We start from the raw sequence: 16,631 nt of genomic DNA, 5'->3' as shown, positions 1-16,631 counted from the left end.
GATTTGCATGCATGGCCTTTTCTCTTACATTTATTGAAACAGTTTGAGGTAGAATTCACCAAAACCTCTTCATCCAAGGAAAGAGGTTCATCGCTTAGAACTTCAATTCCGATCCGGGATTTTGTGAAGAGCACATCTTGTGGATTGCATTCATATTTTAAACTCCATACAAGATGGAAAAGTGAAAGTAGATTTAAACTGAGAAGATAAATATGAAACCCAAACCACATTGTACGATTTTGCTTCAGCGACCTTCGGTTGAAATGATAATTTGTCACCTTAAAAATCATAAAAGGCGTACCAAAATGTGACAGTGCGTCTTTTCTTTTTACGAACTTCGATAGAAATAATTTTTCGTTATTAAAAAAAATCCTTCATATTTTCAAATATCTTGTTTTGACTACTATTTAATTAATTCTTTTCCTGGTATATTGATGAATTATTCAAATCAAATTGAATTCGAGAAATCCATTCTGATTAATTGATTAATATGAAAAGGACTCGGCACAATGAATACACCTGCCAATCCTTAACAGCGCATTTGGCGGTTGAGGGGGCTGGTGATGAGTTTACACGCAAAAAACATGTCAAACAAATTTGATTTTCTATCCCACTACCTTTTTTTGAAAATTTTACAAATAAGTTTGAAGGAAAGTGTCCTGAATTATATCTAGCAAACTTTCCGGAAATAGTCCAAATTTTCATCCTGGCATTTGAAATTCCCGAAAGTTTTTGTTTACTTTCCTTGGGCTCTTCTAAGAAATGTCCGTACATGGGGTAAATAAGGGATGGATTCGAGGAAAGTAATTTAAATGATTTAGGGAACTGGTATACGTTTTTTTTCATAAGAACAAACTATATAAGAACATAAGGCTTCGATGGCCAAAATGTTGAGAGCATTTTAAGGCTTCACGGACTCTAAAACACCCAATTTCTTAAGAAAATGGACAAAAATACTCAAAAAATGGCAAAAATAAGAACATGTTAAGTTAAGAACATTTTTAGGCTTACAACTCAAAAAGTTAAGAACATATCAGAAGGCTTCAAAAATTTTGGATGTTCTTATAAAAAATGTGTAGTGAATTTACAAACAAAAACTTTTATGTATGTCACTCCATGCAGTTTGTTTGTGTAAACTTCACAAATATTCTCAATGATGGGTTAATAGAACCTTCTCCCGGGGGAGCCTTTTTCAGAAAATGAGTTTATATGTAAAATATAAATTATTAAATGTTTGTTACCCAAATATATCTGCAATCTGATTCGTTAAAAAAAGTCAAAGCAAAATTAGCGATTTTTATAGCTAAAGAAGTGTTAGCTAATTCTTTAAAGCTAAAGAATAAATTTTCTTTTGTAAAAATTTATGTTCATAATCTTTCAAATTATAATTCCCGACTATGGTCAAGAAATTCATATCTATATCATAAATATATATTGAGAGGTTTGAAAGTCTAGTTTTTTATATCTTATGTTCTGGTTTACAGCCTGGTCTCCCTAAAGCGATTTGCCTTCTCAAATCAGAATGCATTCCGCTTGCTTGCGCTCGCCTCGTTAAAGCCGTAAGGGCCAATCTACATGACGCGGAGCAATGCTGAAACAAAAATAGGATAATCCTCCACTTGCTAGTGAAGATACAGCTTTCTGTTACAAGAAAACATGAAAAAGAAGAAAACAGAGGCAAGTTCATTTTCCAAGGAAACATGGCTGGTCATGATAATGCATGCAAACTTGTTTTTGGACTTTGGTGGTAATCTTTAGTTGTTTTGAATGGCTTTAGATCTTGTAAAGCTGCTTTTCATTAATTTTTGTTTGGCTAACCTGGGCTGGCTAGAAAAGTTTTGGTAACATGGGTTTACACTTTCATTCTCTAGGGAGACCAAGCTCTATAATTCTAGAACTTTGTTACTTGAGGTAAATTTTGTTTTTTCTAAAATTTTGAGCTTGGATATCCAGGCTAGAAAATGCTTTAAGATAGTTAACAGTATGGAAATTGTGACCAGCACTGATTACTTCAAAAAGGATATTAAAATACAAAAAATCTTTTCAATTTTTCAAGGTCGTGGGCTTTTCAGAAGCAACATAAATTGGCCCCAATATTTCGATTAGATTTAACACTTTCAAACCTACCATAAATTAACATAACATAAGTTGTTTGTGAGAAATTTTGTATGGATGGTTAAGAAAATGGTAAAGAAACAGAACGGTATTAGTCGCGTTTGTTATCTTCCCAACAATAAACAAACATTTCAAAAATGTGAACAATTAGTGTTTCTTCAATTAAAACGAAACATTCGCGAAATACAATTTTTTTTGCAAAAACTTTTGTATATGAAGCGGCATCAATAAATCAAAAGTTATATAAAGCAAAATCATTGAATGATTACAAATGATATGGACCACGAGACAAAAAGCTGTGAGTAAAATGTTTTTGGCATTATATTGATGACACTTTGAAGGATATTATACGGTAGACTGCTATATAGATGCACGTTTTAAAATCGGTCGTCTCAAGTCTTTTACTCATCACCTCCATATGCTGGATAGGAATTCAACATCTTTTTCTGACGCCCGAATCGTTCACAACATTCTTAATATCCCGTCATCAAAAGAAATTGACGTCATCGCGAACCAATCATCATAAAGCAGCAGAAACGTTCGATTTTTTACAACTGCGTAGGGACTGGTGTCGAGTTAAAAGTAAACAAATCGCATGGCGGGAAATCCTTGGCGAATGCATGAAAAGAGACTATTTCAAGAAAGACAAAAGGTACATATTTTCCGTTTATTTTAAATTTAATCACAAATCAAGTAATGCTTCTAGTCTACACAATAGCCAGCTCCATGCTTTTAGGCCTTACTAATAGGTGTTTTACGCTCGAAACGGAGGAAGATATGACGTAGCCTAGTAAAAGCCTAACAAAGTATATGGGCCTGTTGCCGCTAGTCTGGATCGCAGAACTTTACAAAACCGCAGGTAGTAAAGGAAGCACAAGTCCGTTAGTGGATGCCAGCAGCCTAGCAGAAAGTAGGATGGTGATCAAGGGTAACATATCCGAGTTTCAAGTTTGTGGTTCAAAAAATGTCAAATATTTCACTCTGTGTTTCAGGTTTGCAACAAATCCACAACTCAGTCAAGTATCGCAAGTTCTCATCAAAAGTGCAGGCGAACACACATCACTTCGTATTGACACTTTCAACAACTATGGAATGTCAAAAACATTCGGTGGTGATTCCATTAGAGTGATATTTCACGGACCAGAAACGATTTCAGCTTCAGTGTTCGATCTTCAAAATGGTAGTTATGATGCTATCGCTCTTCTAAGGACACCTGGTTTCTATCGAGTTCAAGTGCTTTTGGAATACACACTTTGTAATGGAATTAAAGAACCACAGACGGAATGGTATGTCAATGGTAAGTGGAAACCACACTTAAAAAATTATCCTGTTAGCAGGAAAACAAGGCAAGCCAGCCATGCTGACGTACTATAATGGAAACTCGAGCCTCTATGTGTACTCGAATATCTACTTAATCCGAACAGGTTTTCTCGTCCCAGTTAACAATGCCTTATAAAGCTTACTCCATATCTCTGCATATCTCAAAATTTCCTCAACTCGAACGAACTTATCTTCTCCGTGCATGTTTGATTTATAGAGACTCCACAGTATAGTATTATTGAGCTATAGTTTGTGAATAAGGCTTCCTTTTCACATGGAAGATAGAGTGAGAATTAAGGACAAGTTTGTCATTTTTGCAATTCCCTTTAGCAGATCAAATAACACGACAAAAGCATAAGAATTTCGTCCTAAAATTATTCTCAACTCTCAATTCTCAATCTCCAATCTTTCTCACTCAGCCCACTGTGCGTCATCTAAAAACAATAACACAAGAAAGTTAATCCAAGCTGACACGCAATCCAAAATGAACGATTATATACACGAAGAAATATCACCTGGAATCCTCATTGAGATACCAAAACCTAACATCGACCTTACAAGTTAGTATTCAGCGTTGGCTAAATATTCTCATATCAGTTTGTACATAGCAGCTCTGTTATCAAAGATACTGAACTTTATATAAATCCTGGAGGTAGTTTTTAATCCTGGCCAAGCAAAATTTTTTGACTATAATTTTGTTGTGCCTTGCGTGCCTAATGGCAGAACTACTCAATAGCGGTGAAATGCATCGAGAGCGCTAGAAATAGTATCCCCGAACACTTGAGATGTAGCACCGTTGAAAGTTAGGCAATGTTTAGCACTGTAATGGCTTCTTTGCGGTTTCCACTTTCGAAAACCCCGATCAAAGACGAAGGATGTAACTTTTGCCAGTATTTATAAAGGTCAGAATCCCCGACGATCTACCGCTTGCAGTAACAAAATCATATAGTTTGAATACGAGGCCGTATAATATGGACTGTTACAGGCTGTTGCATCTTCTAGAAAAAGTGCAATGGAAATTATAGGCTTCTGCTCATCCTCTAGCGAAAAGAGTTTCTTATAGAAAGTATATAGGAAGTATAGCTATAGAGTTCTGCGCGATTACTAAAACTAAAATACACCCCCATATTTTGACATTGCATCTGAATAAATGAGAACAGTACTTTCAACCGTTGTTCAGTTTTGCACTTGTTTTCTTTCAGTGCTACCAGAGATTTTGACAAAAATCAATTGTGGTTTCAAGTGTAAATCAGTATGGGACGGACATGGTTCATGGCGCAAGAATGAGGGTGCAGTTGGCGTTGGTGATGGCGGTGATGGGTGGCAATGGAAAGAAACTATACCAACTATACCCAAAATGAAAGCAAAGAATAGTGAGTTCTTGGAAATATATTTTGGTTTAAATATCGTAAGTTGTAAATAAAAGTTTATCGATCCCTTAAGGAAATTCTCGCAATGTATTATGGATTTGACAAGGATAATATTTTTTTGATTGCTGTCTAATGACTAATGTAAAGTCATATAATTACGATATTACAATAATTCAATGAAAATAGGAGGAATTAGGAAGTCTATAAGAAATGGAATCTCTATAGGTCATATCAAATGACGCATTGGTTACGTTGCTTTAAAGGCCCCTACAGGTGGTATCTAGTTCATGAGCATGACTCCGGGATGATTCCGGAATTACGTAGACTGCTGGAATCCACTAACGGATTCGTGCTCCTCCGGATAGCGGGTGGTAGATTATTAAGCAGATATTTACTACCTGGGGTTTTGAAGAGGTCTACGATTCAAACTAGGAATTACCATGATATTTCCAAATCTAACTGTTAACAACCCGGTAATCTTATTCTAGGGACCATTGGAAACAGAAATCATTCAACATTATGGATATACGGCGATTCCATAAGTTACTACTTCTACAAGAGACTGAAGAAAACAAGTTTATGTACAGATGTTTTCCAGTCGTGCAATAACACTTATAATTGGATTTATCCGAAGAAACTCTACGAAATGGTACGTTTAAGACTACGTTCAAACGCTACGGTTCCGTTCCGCTCCGACGCGAAATGAAGCCATTCTATTGGTTAAAAATTCAAGTTTTACGTTACTACTGACCAATAGAATGGCTTCATTTCGTTTCAGAGCGAAACGGAACCGTTAAGTGCGAACATGGTCTAAATCCAAGACGAGACTTTTTATCAGGTTAGAAACAATGACTTCATATCTTTATTGAAGATTAATCCATACACCGTGAACGTGAAAATACTCCCAAAAAACTATGCACAAGATTCTGCGAATCAAAATTACCTCTATGTCATCTATGAACTAAGCTGTTACATATCCTCAATTATTGACTATATGCAAAATGAATCTACGTTTCATTTCTTCAGAGACATTTCTGCAATGATATAGATGTTGATCCAAATCGCATTGTAAGCTATTTCAACCAAGTTGTCCAGCAACCTCAAATGGACGAACACAGTGTTCTAATCTTCAACCTTGGTGCACATTTTGTTAAGGTAAAATTATAGAAAGGGTGGGCATTAGAGAGCAAAATGCACTGATAATGGTAAAACATTTGAGAAAGGATTTGGTCATAGTGAAAAATACAGTCACTTCTACTACGTTAAGAGCAATTGCACCTAAGAAAATCTGTGAGTGGGATCATTGATGTCTTGGATTTTTTTCTTTTTTAGATATGTTGTGGGGGTTCATGGGTGGAACAAAATTCCAAAATTTGAGCCTCAGAGCTCAAGCCGTTTCCGAGATATCGCATTTTGAAATTTAAAAAAATTTTGTCTAAAATACAGACCGGTAACTTACAGACCAGAATTCCAAATTGCTATAACTCCTTATTGGTAAGTCCAAATGACATGAAATTTTGCACAGATACACAAGACCATAAACATTTTCTAAAAACAAAGACAAAACAAAAAATTTTATTTCAAAATGGCGGATATTTGAAGCCGAAGTTCTGAACTGCTTGAAAATACCGGTTGGATTTGATTCTCAGTTATTCCCAGCCCGAGATTCCAAATTGAATTTCTTTTTCAGATCCTGAAAGATCAATCCTTTAACTACCAAATATAAAAAATCTGTCGTGGAGAATTCATTTTTGGCTCAATAAATCAATTTTAAAGATGACCTATATTTTCCGAAAATTCCCTAGCAACAAGGCTTTAACAGGCTACACCATGTACCAGAAGGCTCAAAAATTGGTTTTAATGATTGACAGTCCATTTCTGGACATTTGTGATCCTAGACTGATCAAATCATTAGAGGATATTCCTCTATATGCAAAAGATTATTCATAATTTTTACTGCCTGCGATGATATTAAGAGCCATTTTTTTAAGAGTCTTCAGGGTGTGGTACCTCATCCTCTTGGATTTTGATGAAATTTTGACCAAATGATCTATCACACAAGAAAATAAGACCCTGAAAATTTCACTTTGATATCTCACGTAGTTTTGAAGATACAGCGTCTCAAAGAAAGGCTACTAAGCGAAAATTGACCCCTAAATTTCATGAACTCTGGTGACTCCTCAAAATTTCTAAGTCCAAGTTTCGTGATTAGCTTTAGACTGTCCAATATTTCTTGTCCAGAAGATTTAAACATCATTGTTTGCAGTATCTCATAAAATATCACCCTAGTAATGTTGTTTAGTTATTTAAGAATCAACAAGTAAGGCGGTTAGTGTACACAAATATAGAGATATTGGACAGTCTAAAAGTTAATCACGACACTTGGACTTAGAAATTTTGCGGTAAAGCACAAATTATTGTCAAAGTAGGATTTCTGAATGATTCCAAAAAGTTTTTGAATAGGAATTAAGTACTGTTAAAACATTTAGTTGAAGTAACCTGCTTATATTTAAGAGTAATATTCACCAAACTGTGAAAGATTGAGGCTTTTCCTGAAAATATAGGCCCTGGAATGGTAGGAAAGGCCAGATGTCAGTCTCGCATTTTTTTACATATTCTGTACTTGAAAATAAAGAAACAGTCATAAAATGTCATCTGCTGATGGAAATGACCTGAAATCTTTTACAGTTGTTCCCTTAATGCCAATGATTAGTTGGCTAGAGAAGATCAACCAATATTTTGACAAAAATTTACCTTTAGAGCCCTTAAGTGGGCCTGATTTAGCATTTTAAGAGGGAAAAACAATGAAGTTAAGCAAATTTTCAATCGGTCATATCTTTAAGAGACTTCAAAAACCCACTGAGATTTTTTGAGGCTATAAACTAGACCTACTAAGGAAGCTTTGCTGAAAGTTTCAAAAAAATTTGTTGTTGCCGCAAAAAGATATGCCATCGTGAATTTTGCTCCAGATCTGCCAAAATAGCAATTTTTCGGCCATTTTTGACAGTTACGCAAATATGGAAATCCTGAAAATGTTGTTTTTGTGGCCAAAACCCACCAGTAAACCACTCCAGGTCAAAAGTTTGCTTTAAAAAAGTCTCAAGGACTATCAGCAGCCAGCTAAAAGTGCTTCCAAACCCAGATTACGCAGTCTGAAGCCCTCTACAGGAGGTGCTAAAGATTTTCGGGGAAAATTTTGAAGACTCAATTTGATTTTTTCTGATTCCCTACAAACAGTTCTTGAAATCCACTGTATATAAATCAGTTTTCTAATGTACTTGAATAAAAACTCATTGGCTTTCAAAATCTGCTCCTCACCAGAGTTCATGAAATTTAGGGGTCAATTTTAGCTTAGTAGCCTATCTTTGAGTCGCTGTATCTTCAAAACTAAGTGAGATATCAAGATGAAATTTTCAGGGTCTGATTTTCTTGTGTGATAGATCATTTGGTCAAAATTTCATCAAAATCCAAGAGGATGAGGTACCACACCCTGAAGACTCTTAAAAAAATGCCTCTTAATATCATCGCAGGCAGTGAAAATTATGAATTTCTTTTGCATATAGAGGAATATCCTCTAATGATTTGATCAGTCTATGATCACAACTGTCCAGAAATGGACTGTCAATCATTAAAACCAGTTTATGAGCCTTCCAGTACATGGAGTAGCCTGTTAAAGCCTTGTTGCTAGGGCGTTGCTAGGGAATTTTCGGAAAATATAGGTCATCTTTAAAATTGATTTATTGAGCCAAAAATGAATTCTCCACGACAGATTTTTGATATTTGGTAGTTAAAGGATTGATCTTTCAGGATCTGAAAAAGAAATTCAATTTGGAATCTCGGGCTGGGAATAACTGAGAATCAAATCCAATCGGTATTTTCAAGCAGTTCAAAACTTCGGCTTCAAATATCCGCCATTTTGGAAAGAAAAAAATTTAATTTTTGTTTTTGTTTTTAGAAAATGTTTATGGTCTTGTGTATCTGTGCAAAATTTCATGTCATTTAGACTTACCAATAAGGAGTTACAGCAATTTGGAATTCTGGTCTGTAAATTACCGGTCTGTATTTTAGACAAAATTTTTGAAACTTCAAAATGCGATATCTCGGGAACGGCTTGAGCTCTGAGGCTCAAATTTTGGAATTTTGTTCCACCCATGAACCCCCACAACATATCTAAAAATGAAAAAAATCCAAGACATCAATGATCCCACTTAAGATGATTCAGGGATTTTCTTAGGTGCAATTGCTCTTAAGCGTCAAGGGAAGAAATGTTCGCGGAAAATAAGTCTTTTTAGGGAAAAATAGACCATAAACAAAAAATCCTCTCAACCACGAAATTAAATTCCGCGAAACCTCCGATTTTTGAGGTATATCAAGTTTTCTGTAAAACATTTGTGCAATGTTGCATGATTAAAGGTTTTAACCATTGGGCCCATTAAGGTCACCGTTATGAGCTCTTTCGCTCTCTTTCGAACAGCAAACCGTCAAAGCCTTTTCAAACTATAATTTTAGAACACCTCATTTCGTAAGTATCGGAAGATCATCAACCGTCTTTTGGAGACGTTGAAAACATTTCAAGGTCACGTGATTTGGAAGAGTACGACAGCTATTCACAATCAAGATATTCGTGTGATGGGTGCCTTCAGAAGATATTTAACTAGCCAGGTAAAGTCATAAATTTTTAAAATCCGAAGTGCTGGATGGCGTGCTTTGGCTGAAAAGTGTGCCGTGGTTAGGTAGGAAATCCTACCTAGGTCACGTGACATTACAATAATAGAATTTCACCACATGACCAATTAGGAGCTTCGCAGATTTTCGAGAACAATAGCAACTATATTTCTTGAGATATTCACATCTAGCCCTTCGGGCTTTACAGAAATCTGTGTATAGATGTCGACAGGATCGTTTTTATACACAACTTTCATTGGTCTGAAATATCAATCAAGAGATAAACGGAACAGGCTTTTCATTCATCATCATGGGCTTCTGGTGACATATAAAGATGCTGGTGTAAAATTACTTCAATCGAATATAAGATGGATTTCCCAGGGGCAATTTTCCTGTCAACTACCCGGACCATCAACTTAGGGCGATTATGTCAGCCTCATGAGAGGTGGCCTGGCTACAATAGTCGATTTGCGTGGAGCTTCTTCCAAACATGCTCTCTAACCACTACTGCTCCGAAATCATCATAACAAAAGACAATTTCATGGTCAACTACAGTATCTAAAAACTAGAAATTTATGTTGACACAGAAAACACAAAAATGTGGGAAAAGTATTTCGACGTTTTGTTGCCCTGTCAAGATTAATAGAAACTGTACAAATTTAACCCGATAGCGGATGATCATAATTTTCTTATGCGCAAGGTAAACCTCTGAACCAACTGAAGGAATTCCCAGTCCTTTGAAACGAACGCGGTCCTTACAAAATCGAGATTGCATATTCGTCAGAACGTTTGTTTTCACACATCCCTTTAGAACTTCAGCGTGATGTGCAGAAAACATAACGATCTGATGGTTATACAAATCTAGATCTTTATACTAGATCTAGTACATACTAGATCTACGACAACGATTGGAAAAATTAACGTGGGAATAGAGGGTTTAGAGATTTATCAATAATATCATGTCACTTTTTCCCTTAAAGAGAGTGGAGTTATTCAACGCATATGCCAACTCTATGATTTGTACTCAAGGTCACCATTTGCTGGATATTTACCCCCTGACAGCCTCGTTTCCATCAGGAACTAAAGATGGCGTTCATTACCATAGAAACGCACAAAAACCAATGGAAGAAATGCTGACAGAATATTTCTCTATGTAAGCTTTCATTTGTAAATAGAGCACAAGTTTATAAAATAAATCCACCAAACACAAAATCATCATTTCGGAAATTTACATTTTTTCGAAAAATACATTGAACTCTATATATAATTTACCAGCTTACTTACTTTAGCGCTTCAAAGTAGAGAATCTATGAAGCAAAAAATACCACAGTTGAGTTTCTTGTGAACCAATCTCCATAACTCAAAAATTTCTTAACGCGAACAAATTTGCGTTCCCTGTGCGGGTTCGAGTTATGGAGATTCGATGTATCGATATCATAAAACCTAGATTAGTCAAAAGACCATGTAAAGTCCAGAGAAATAAACTTACGGTAGTCGTGTTAACAAACACTTCATTATTTGACTTGATATGCTTTGGATATCTTTCAGGTTTCGTTCATTCCAATCTTTTATTCCATTGTCTTTAAAATCATTTGTGAAATGAATCTCACTCCTGAAATCAAGTAAAATTTCCAAAATTCTACTCTTTTAAGATTACGGGAAAAGGATTTTTAAAAGTTAGAAAGGTGCCCCCAATAGCGCTGTCCCCACTTACTAAGATTAAAAAACTTTAGTAAATTTCTTTATAAGAAAGTGTGACCAGTGAAAAATAAATTTGATTCATGGGAAATCAAACTAATACCCCAAACCATGCTATTTATTTCGCTATCATTTATATAAAAGGAGAAATCGTAGCATGGATCCCCAGGCTAACAGAAATTTGGAGCGCCAATTCAAGACTCGATCTTGATTCGACATAATATAATACTCACTTTTTCAACTTTCCAAAACTGATATTTTTTCTGTTTGTACGACATGATATCTGTGTGGTACCATACATCAAGATGCACAATTAAATAGAGCAATTACCTCACATTATCTGGGACCATTATCATTATTATTTTTATTACCGATTTCATTGATACCTAAAAAAGAAGATTTCAAGCGGATATGAATTTTCGAGCGAACTTGCTGAATAAGAGAAAATACTAAAAAATATTGAAAAATTGATAGATGCGTTTATTTAAGAAATGGAAAAACAAGGGAAAAGTTAAAATTCAAGTTGCATTATTATTGACCGAGAAAATTCTAAAACCTTGAAATAAAGTCACACAAAAAGAAGTAATTAATTTTTCCAATATTTTTGAAGTATGTAATTCAAATTTTCAAGAGTCCCTAAATGATTCATATTGTATTTTATAGCCCAAAAAATACAAAATTATATTCATCTATGTTTGTACAAAAAGAAATATTCAAGTAATAAAAATAAAAATCACTCATAAATATATCAAAAATGAAATATGACCTGAGACCACTGACTTTAATACCCTAAACAGTTTCTCCATCCCGACCAAGTAGAATATTTGTTCAGAGTTTTTTGACAGTGGCACCCTAATGGTACCACTACTCACTAATCGTCGCATCAAAATAAGAAAGCCTTAAGTCCATTTTTTCAAAAATTGAGTTATGACCATACCGATGCTTTACACCCCATTTTTATCGAATTTTTGGCTTAAATCCATCAAAAACCAACCTAAAGTGGCCTAATTTTAAGTTTTTTGAAAAATAAGAATTTTTATTTTTGAAATTTTCTCAAGTTAAGAAAGTCTTAAGTCCATTGTCATTTTAGTTGGACTTTAGGACCTTTTAGATTAAGGTTTTAGTTAAAGAGTTCAAAAAAGTTAAGAAAGTTTAAAGCAAGAAAGTCTTAAGTCCATTTTGGAGTTAAGACACTTTTTCACTGGAAATTTTTCAAATTTTCAGTTTTAATCAAGGAAATTTACATAGAAAAAAAGGTTTAAGTCCATTCTCGAAAAACATGCTATGAAGAAGCATTCACATCTCCGCAATGGTATAAGTGACAATGTTGATACTTTAGAACTTGAAAGATCTTTCTTCATTTATATTCATATCAAAAAAGCAGCTAGCTAGCCCAACATGGTCAAAAATGGCAGCCATTTTAAACCTTTAAACTTGATTTTCTCAAAACTACAAAAATGGACTTAAGGCTTTCTTATTTTGATGCGACGTAATGGTGAAAAAAACTTTTAAACAAAAAGATTTATTGAATTACAGACTGACCCACATCGACCATGCTACCATTATTAGGGCACCACCATTTTTATAAAATTCCGATCAAATATGGCCGGTATAGCTTGGTCTAGTGTATATCAAAGTCAGTACCTGAAACATAAAAATATGTCTATTAAAGAAGGTTGATAACGCTCTCATATCAGCTTTCCATAAGCATGGAGGTAATAAGAAATAGATGGAGAATTAACTCATTTTGTTTCATTGTACCTTATCATCGGAAGCAAACGGCTCCTTAGTTGTAATGGGAAAAAGTGATTAATTTTGTGTGCACTCATGGGAATATTTAAGTTCATAAAAAACTGAACAAAAAGATGTTGGATTTTTAACAACTCTATTGTGAGATAATAGCTTTGTTGATAAAAAAAAAAGAAATTAAGCTTGCCGTAACAAGCACAAAATCATATATATTTCTAAGGGTCCCCTCTCATAAAATTATCGATAAATTTCAAAAAGAATTCTATATTACGATTAGGTAACCTTTTAATTAATCATCCATCAGAATTTGAAAGCCCCCTCCCTTTTAGATGTAAAGATTTCTAGTGAAGAAATTTTCAAGGAAAATGTGCTGAAACTCTCAAAATTAGCACAGTGTTCGCCCAAAAATACATCCATATGGAATCATAGCAGATCATAGAACTATTGTAACCTTACTTTGAGAAAAATATTTTTGTATCACGTTTGAACAAGAACTTTTTGCATCATAGTATGTTTATTTCAATCAGGATAACATTCTCACTTCTGTTCTTATAAATTTACATTTCGGATTTTTTTGCTTCCAATGATGGTACATCAAAGAAAAGCCACTTTGAATTAGATTTATAAAAGATTTCAACGATCATTTAGGTCATTACCGAGACGTTCTCTCCATCTATATCTTTATTACCTTCACGCCATAAGTGACGCAAAACCTTCAAAATTTTAAACCAACAGAAGGATGATATCAGAGCGCAGTTTAGCCTGTGAAATCTTGAATCTTCAATTCTATTATCAAATTTTCAATCATTTTTTTCAATTTATCAATCGCAAACTCAAATTTCTGTAATTATAAAATAAAAATCAGTAGCAATTCTAAATAATTTCTAATAATTTTTTTTAAGTCTAAATGAAGAGGAAGATTCAAACAAGAATCTCGTCACCGGAAAAGTACACAGTATCAACAACATTTCTTTTTCTTTGTTTCCTTTTGTTGATCCAAACTTTGAGTATTACCAGATAATTGAATATTATTGCCCCCATTATTTTCGAGCTCACCATCTGTGACATCCTCAAGTAATTGTCTGGTTAAAGATAGAAAAGCTGCTTCAACATTAGAACCATTCTTAGAGCTTGTCTCAACAACCGTTAAATTCATGCGGTCAGCAAAGACTTGTACATCCTCCCTACTCACTTTACGGTGTGATTCTAGATCAGTTTTAGTTCCTATAATCATTTTCTTAGCACGCTCGTCAGCTTGCTCCCCTGCATCAGTTAACCAGTTACCAAGTCTTATGAACGAATCAGGATCAGTGATATCATAAACTAAACATATACCACGAGCTCCTCGATAATAAGTATTCACAATAGTACGGAATCTTTCCTGTCCAGCAGAATCCCAGATATTCAATTTGATTGTTTTCCCCATCATCTCAACTGTGCGTACCTTAAAGTCCACTCCAATGGTATTTACATAATTTTCTGTGAAATTTTGATCGACAAACCGCCTGAGTAAACAGGATTTTCCAACTCCTGCTTCTCCAACGATAATGATTTTGAACACAAAGTCTGCTGCCATTTTCTAATTCTCTAAAAATTCATAATAAGATAGGGATTTTTTATGTTTTGTTAAAGGTATGTAATTTCTGCCATTATGATTTATAGAAGCAAATGTTTGATTTGCGTAAGGCACAGTCTTTTCAGATTCGAACGTTTGCTTCCATAGTAGCAGGAATAACGTTACAAATCATGAAAAAGCTCTATACCATATAACTTCAAATAAATGCCTCCTTCTTTAAAATGCACCCTTCTTTTAAACGTCCACCTCGAATAAACATCCCTCCTTGAAAGTAAAAAATCTTCAATACACACCCCCTCAAATAAACACCCCTTCGAATAAACACCTTCCCACTAGGAGGGGCATTTATTTGAAACAAAAGTTAGCTGCAAGGAGGAATCACTTGAATAATTGTTGATAGTTGTATTCTTTCAGTATTCAAACTAACTTTTTACATCTCTAAAATGACATACATTTTAATTGAAAGAAAACGAAAAATCAAAACAAGGTTCACTTTATTAAAGTAAAAGTTGGTTAAAACTCGTAAAAGTGCTCCCTTCTTCCCTTCTTTTAAACGCCTCCTTTGAATTAATGCGCCTCCTATAAATACCGAAAAAATTAATAAATTCCCAGGGCGTTTCTTGAAAGTATTTCCTTTGAATAGGAAGCAAATTTCACAGTGTAGTCACCAAATAAGTCCAATAATAATAATAATAACAATAATAATAATAATAATAATAATTATTATTATTATTATAAGCAATTATTATTTGACGTCGAAGAGTGCAGACGTGTCTTTCTGCGCTCTGATCGAATTTAAAAAAAATCTCCCTGGGATCGCATTTATCCCAGCGAGATCGACTAGAAAACAACAACAAACAACATAATAACACATGGACACCCAACAGAATGTCACAGATGTCCAGCCTGCAGATCTACAAGAGAACCGCACGCGAAACATCCAAAACAACAGAAGACAGCGAACAAAATGGACGAAGGATATGAACATAGATGTAATGCGCTGATACTTCGAGACTATTCTGAGGGATCCAGAACAACCATACAGGAAGCAGTTCCACCAAAGATGGATGCTGCTCCACCCTGAAGCTCCCAATACCGAGCAAAGAATCTGTGATCAACTGAGGCAGATAGAAAAAAAGATCAACACAAGAGAAAACACAATAGGTAGCTGGCTGACGGAGATCGAAGTTGACGATATGAGACGAACCATTCAGTCCGAAATCAATGACGAACGACATCAACCAGTCTACCAACCAAATCAAGAAGAAAACCAAACCAATCAACCAGACCAACCAGCCGAAACGGAAGAGAATCTACCACCACCGCCACTTCCACCACCCGCCATCCAACCGAACGTTGAACCGCTTGCAGAACATATAGAGAACGAAAACCAAGACGAAATTGACAGAGTAAGAACTATGATATCTCGGATGTATGCTATAGCCAATATTACACCTTTTGAGGACCGTTATACCTTTCGAAAGCCGGGGAAAAAACAGGAATTTGAACTTAAAAAAGCTTTGCAAAAAATCAACAAAGCCCTTGAAGGCATGCCATTGCTAACCGACATATCTGACGTCAATCAACTAAATGACGTCACTTATGGGTGTGCCTTCCTTTCTATCAAAATTGCGCAACTCGAAAAACAATGTCTGGTAAGAAAACAAGATCGGCGCCAAACGAAAAGGAGCAACTGGCAGCACCAGATGAAAGTTCGCATCGACAATCTCCGCACCGACATCAACAAAATCGAGCAAATGTCAATCGTTGATCCATCGTCAAAAATCAAACGAAACAACAACAGTATGAAAATCAAATTCAGCATACAAGACGAACAATCGCGAATCCAAATCCTAGAAACCTTGAAACAACGTTTGATGGCGCTCAACAACCGTCTAAAACGATTCATCAAACGTGAAAAGCAATACCACCACAACAACACGTTTGAAAATGATCCGGGCAAGTTCTACGACGAAGTGCGCGATAACAAAATACACATCAGCGAACCTCCAACAGAGCAAGACATCAACTCGTTTTGGAAGCCAATATTTAACAACGAGCAACATTACAATCAAGATGCGTATTGGCTCGACGAATACACAAATGACGTAAACGAACAGATTGTCGAATCCGAATAT

The 16,631-nt window shown here is 35.1% G+C and overlaps 3 protein-coding genes across 5 annotated transcripts in view; 1 reads left to right on the top strand and 2 right to left on the bottom strand.

Moving 5' to 3' along the window:
* LOC136808848 (uncharacterized) overlaps positions 1–11,584 on the bottom strand; it is a 51,736-nt gene extending 40,152 nt beyond the window's left edge. For all 3 annotated transcript variants that reach the window (XM_067065406.1, XM_067065407.1, XM_067065408.1), the window contains exons 1-2: positions 11,402–11,584; positions 10,960–11,082 (exon numbers count right to left, since the gene is read on the bottom strand). The gene's annotated coding sequence lies outside the window, so the exon portion shown is untranslated. The remainder of the gene's footprint in view (positions 1–10,959; positions 11,083–11,401) is intronic.
* LOC136808840 (uncharacterized) lies at positions 1,916–10,737 on the top strand. Its single transcript, XM_067065398.1, has 8 exons — positions 1,916–2,767; positions 3,108–3,412; positions 3,855–3,995; positions 4,638–4,808; positions 5,294–5,454; positions 5,832–5,960; positions 9,315–9,467; positions 10,451–10,737. Exons 1-8 carry the CDS (start codon positions 2,484–2,486, stop codon positions 10,625–10,627), a joined length of 1,521 nt encoding a protein of 506 aa, XP_066921499.1. The 5' UTR covers positions 1,916–2,483; the 3' UTR covers positions 10,628–10,737.
* A 167-nt stretch (positions 11,585–11,751) lies between the features above and the next one.
* On the bottom strand, positions 11,752–14,527 carry LOC136808831 (uncharacterized). The gene has a single exon (XM_067065383.1). It carries the CDS (start codon positions 14,491–14,493, stop codon positions 13,876–13,878), a length of 618 nt encoding a protein of 205 aa, XP_066921484.1. The 5' UTR covers positions 14,494–14,527; the 3' UTR covers positions 11,752–13,875.
* Between the last annotated feature and the right edge of the window lie 2,104 nt (positions 14,528–16,631).

The sequence above is a fragment of the Clytia hemisphaerica genome, unplaced genomic scaffold (genome assembly GCF_902728285.1).
Source record: "Clytia hemisphaerica strain Z4C2 unplaced genomic scaffold, Clytia hemisphaerica genome assembly, whole genome shotgun sequence".
Classification (NCBI taxonomy): domain Eukaryota; kingdom Metazoa; phylum Cnidaria; class Hydrozoa; order Leptothecata; family Clytiidae; genus Clytia; species Clytia hemisphaerica.
The sequence above is the reverse complement of the archived record's forward strand: the minus strand, read 5'-3'. Positions and strand labels throughout refer to the sequence as shown.

Bases quoted from the DNA above. Each gene is read 5' to 3' on its own strand.
- LOC136808840 (XM_067065398.1), top strand. From the start codon at position 2,484: ATGCACGTTTTAAAATCGGTCGTCTCAAGTCTTTTACTCATCACCTCC. The intron at 3,996-4,637 runs GTTAGTATTCAG...GTTTTCTTTCAG, and splicing joins ACCTAACATCGACCTTACAA to TGCTACCAGAGATTTTGACA. The intron at 5,961-9,314 runs GTAAAATTATAG...CTATAATTTTAG, and splicing joins TTGGTGCACATTTTGTTAAG to AACACCTCATTTCGTAAGTA.
- LOC136808831 (XM_067065383.1), bottom strand. From the start codon at position 14,493: ATGGCAGCAGACTTTGTGTTCAAAATCATTATCGTTGGAGAAGCAGGA.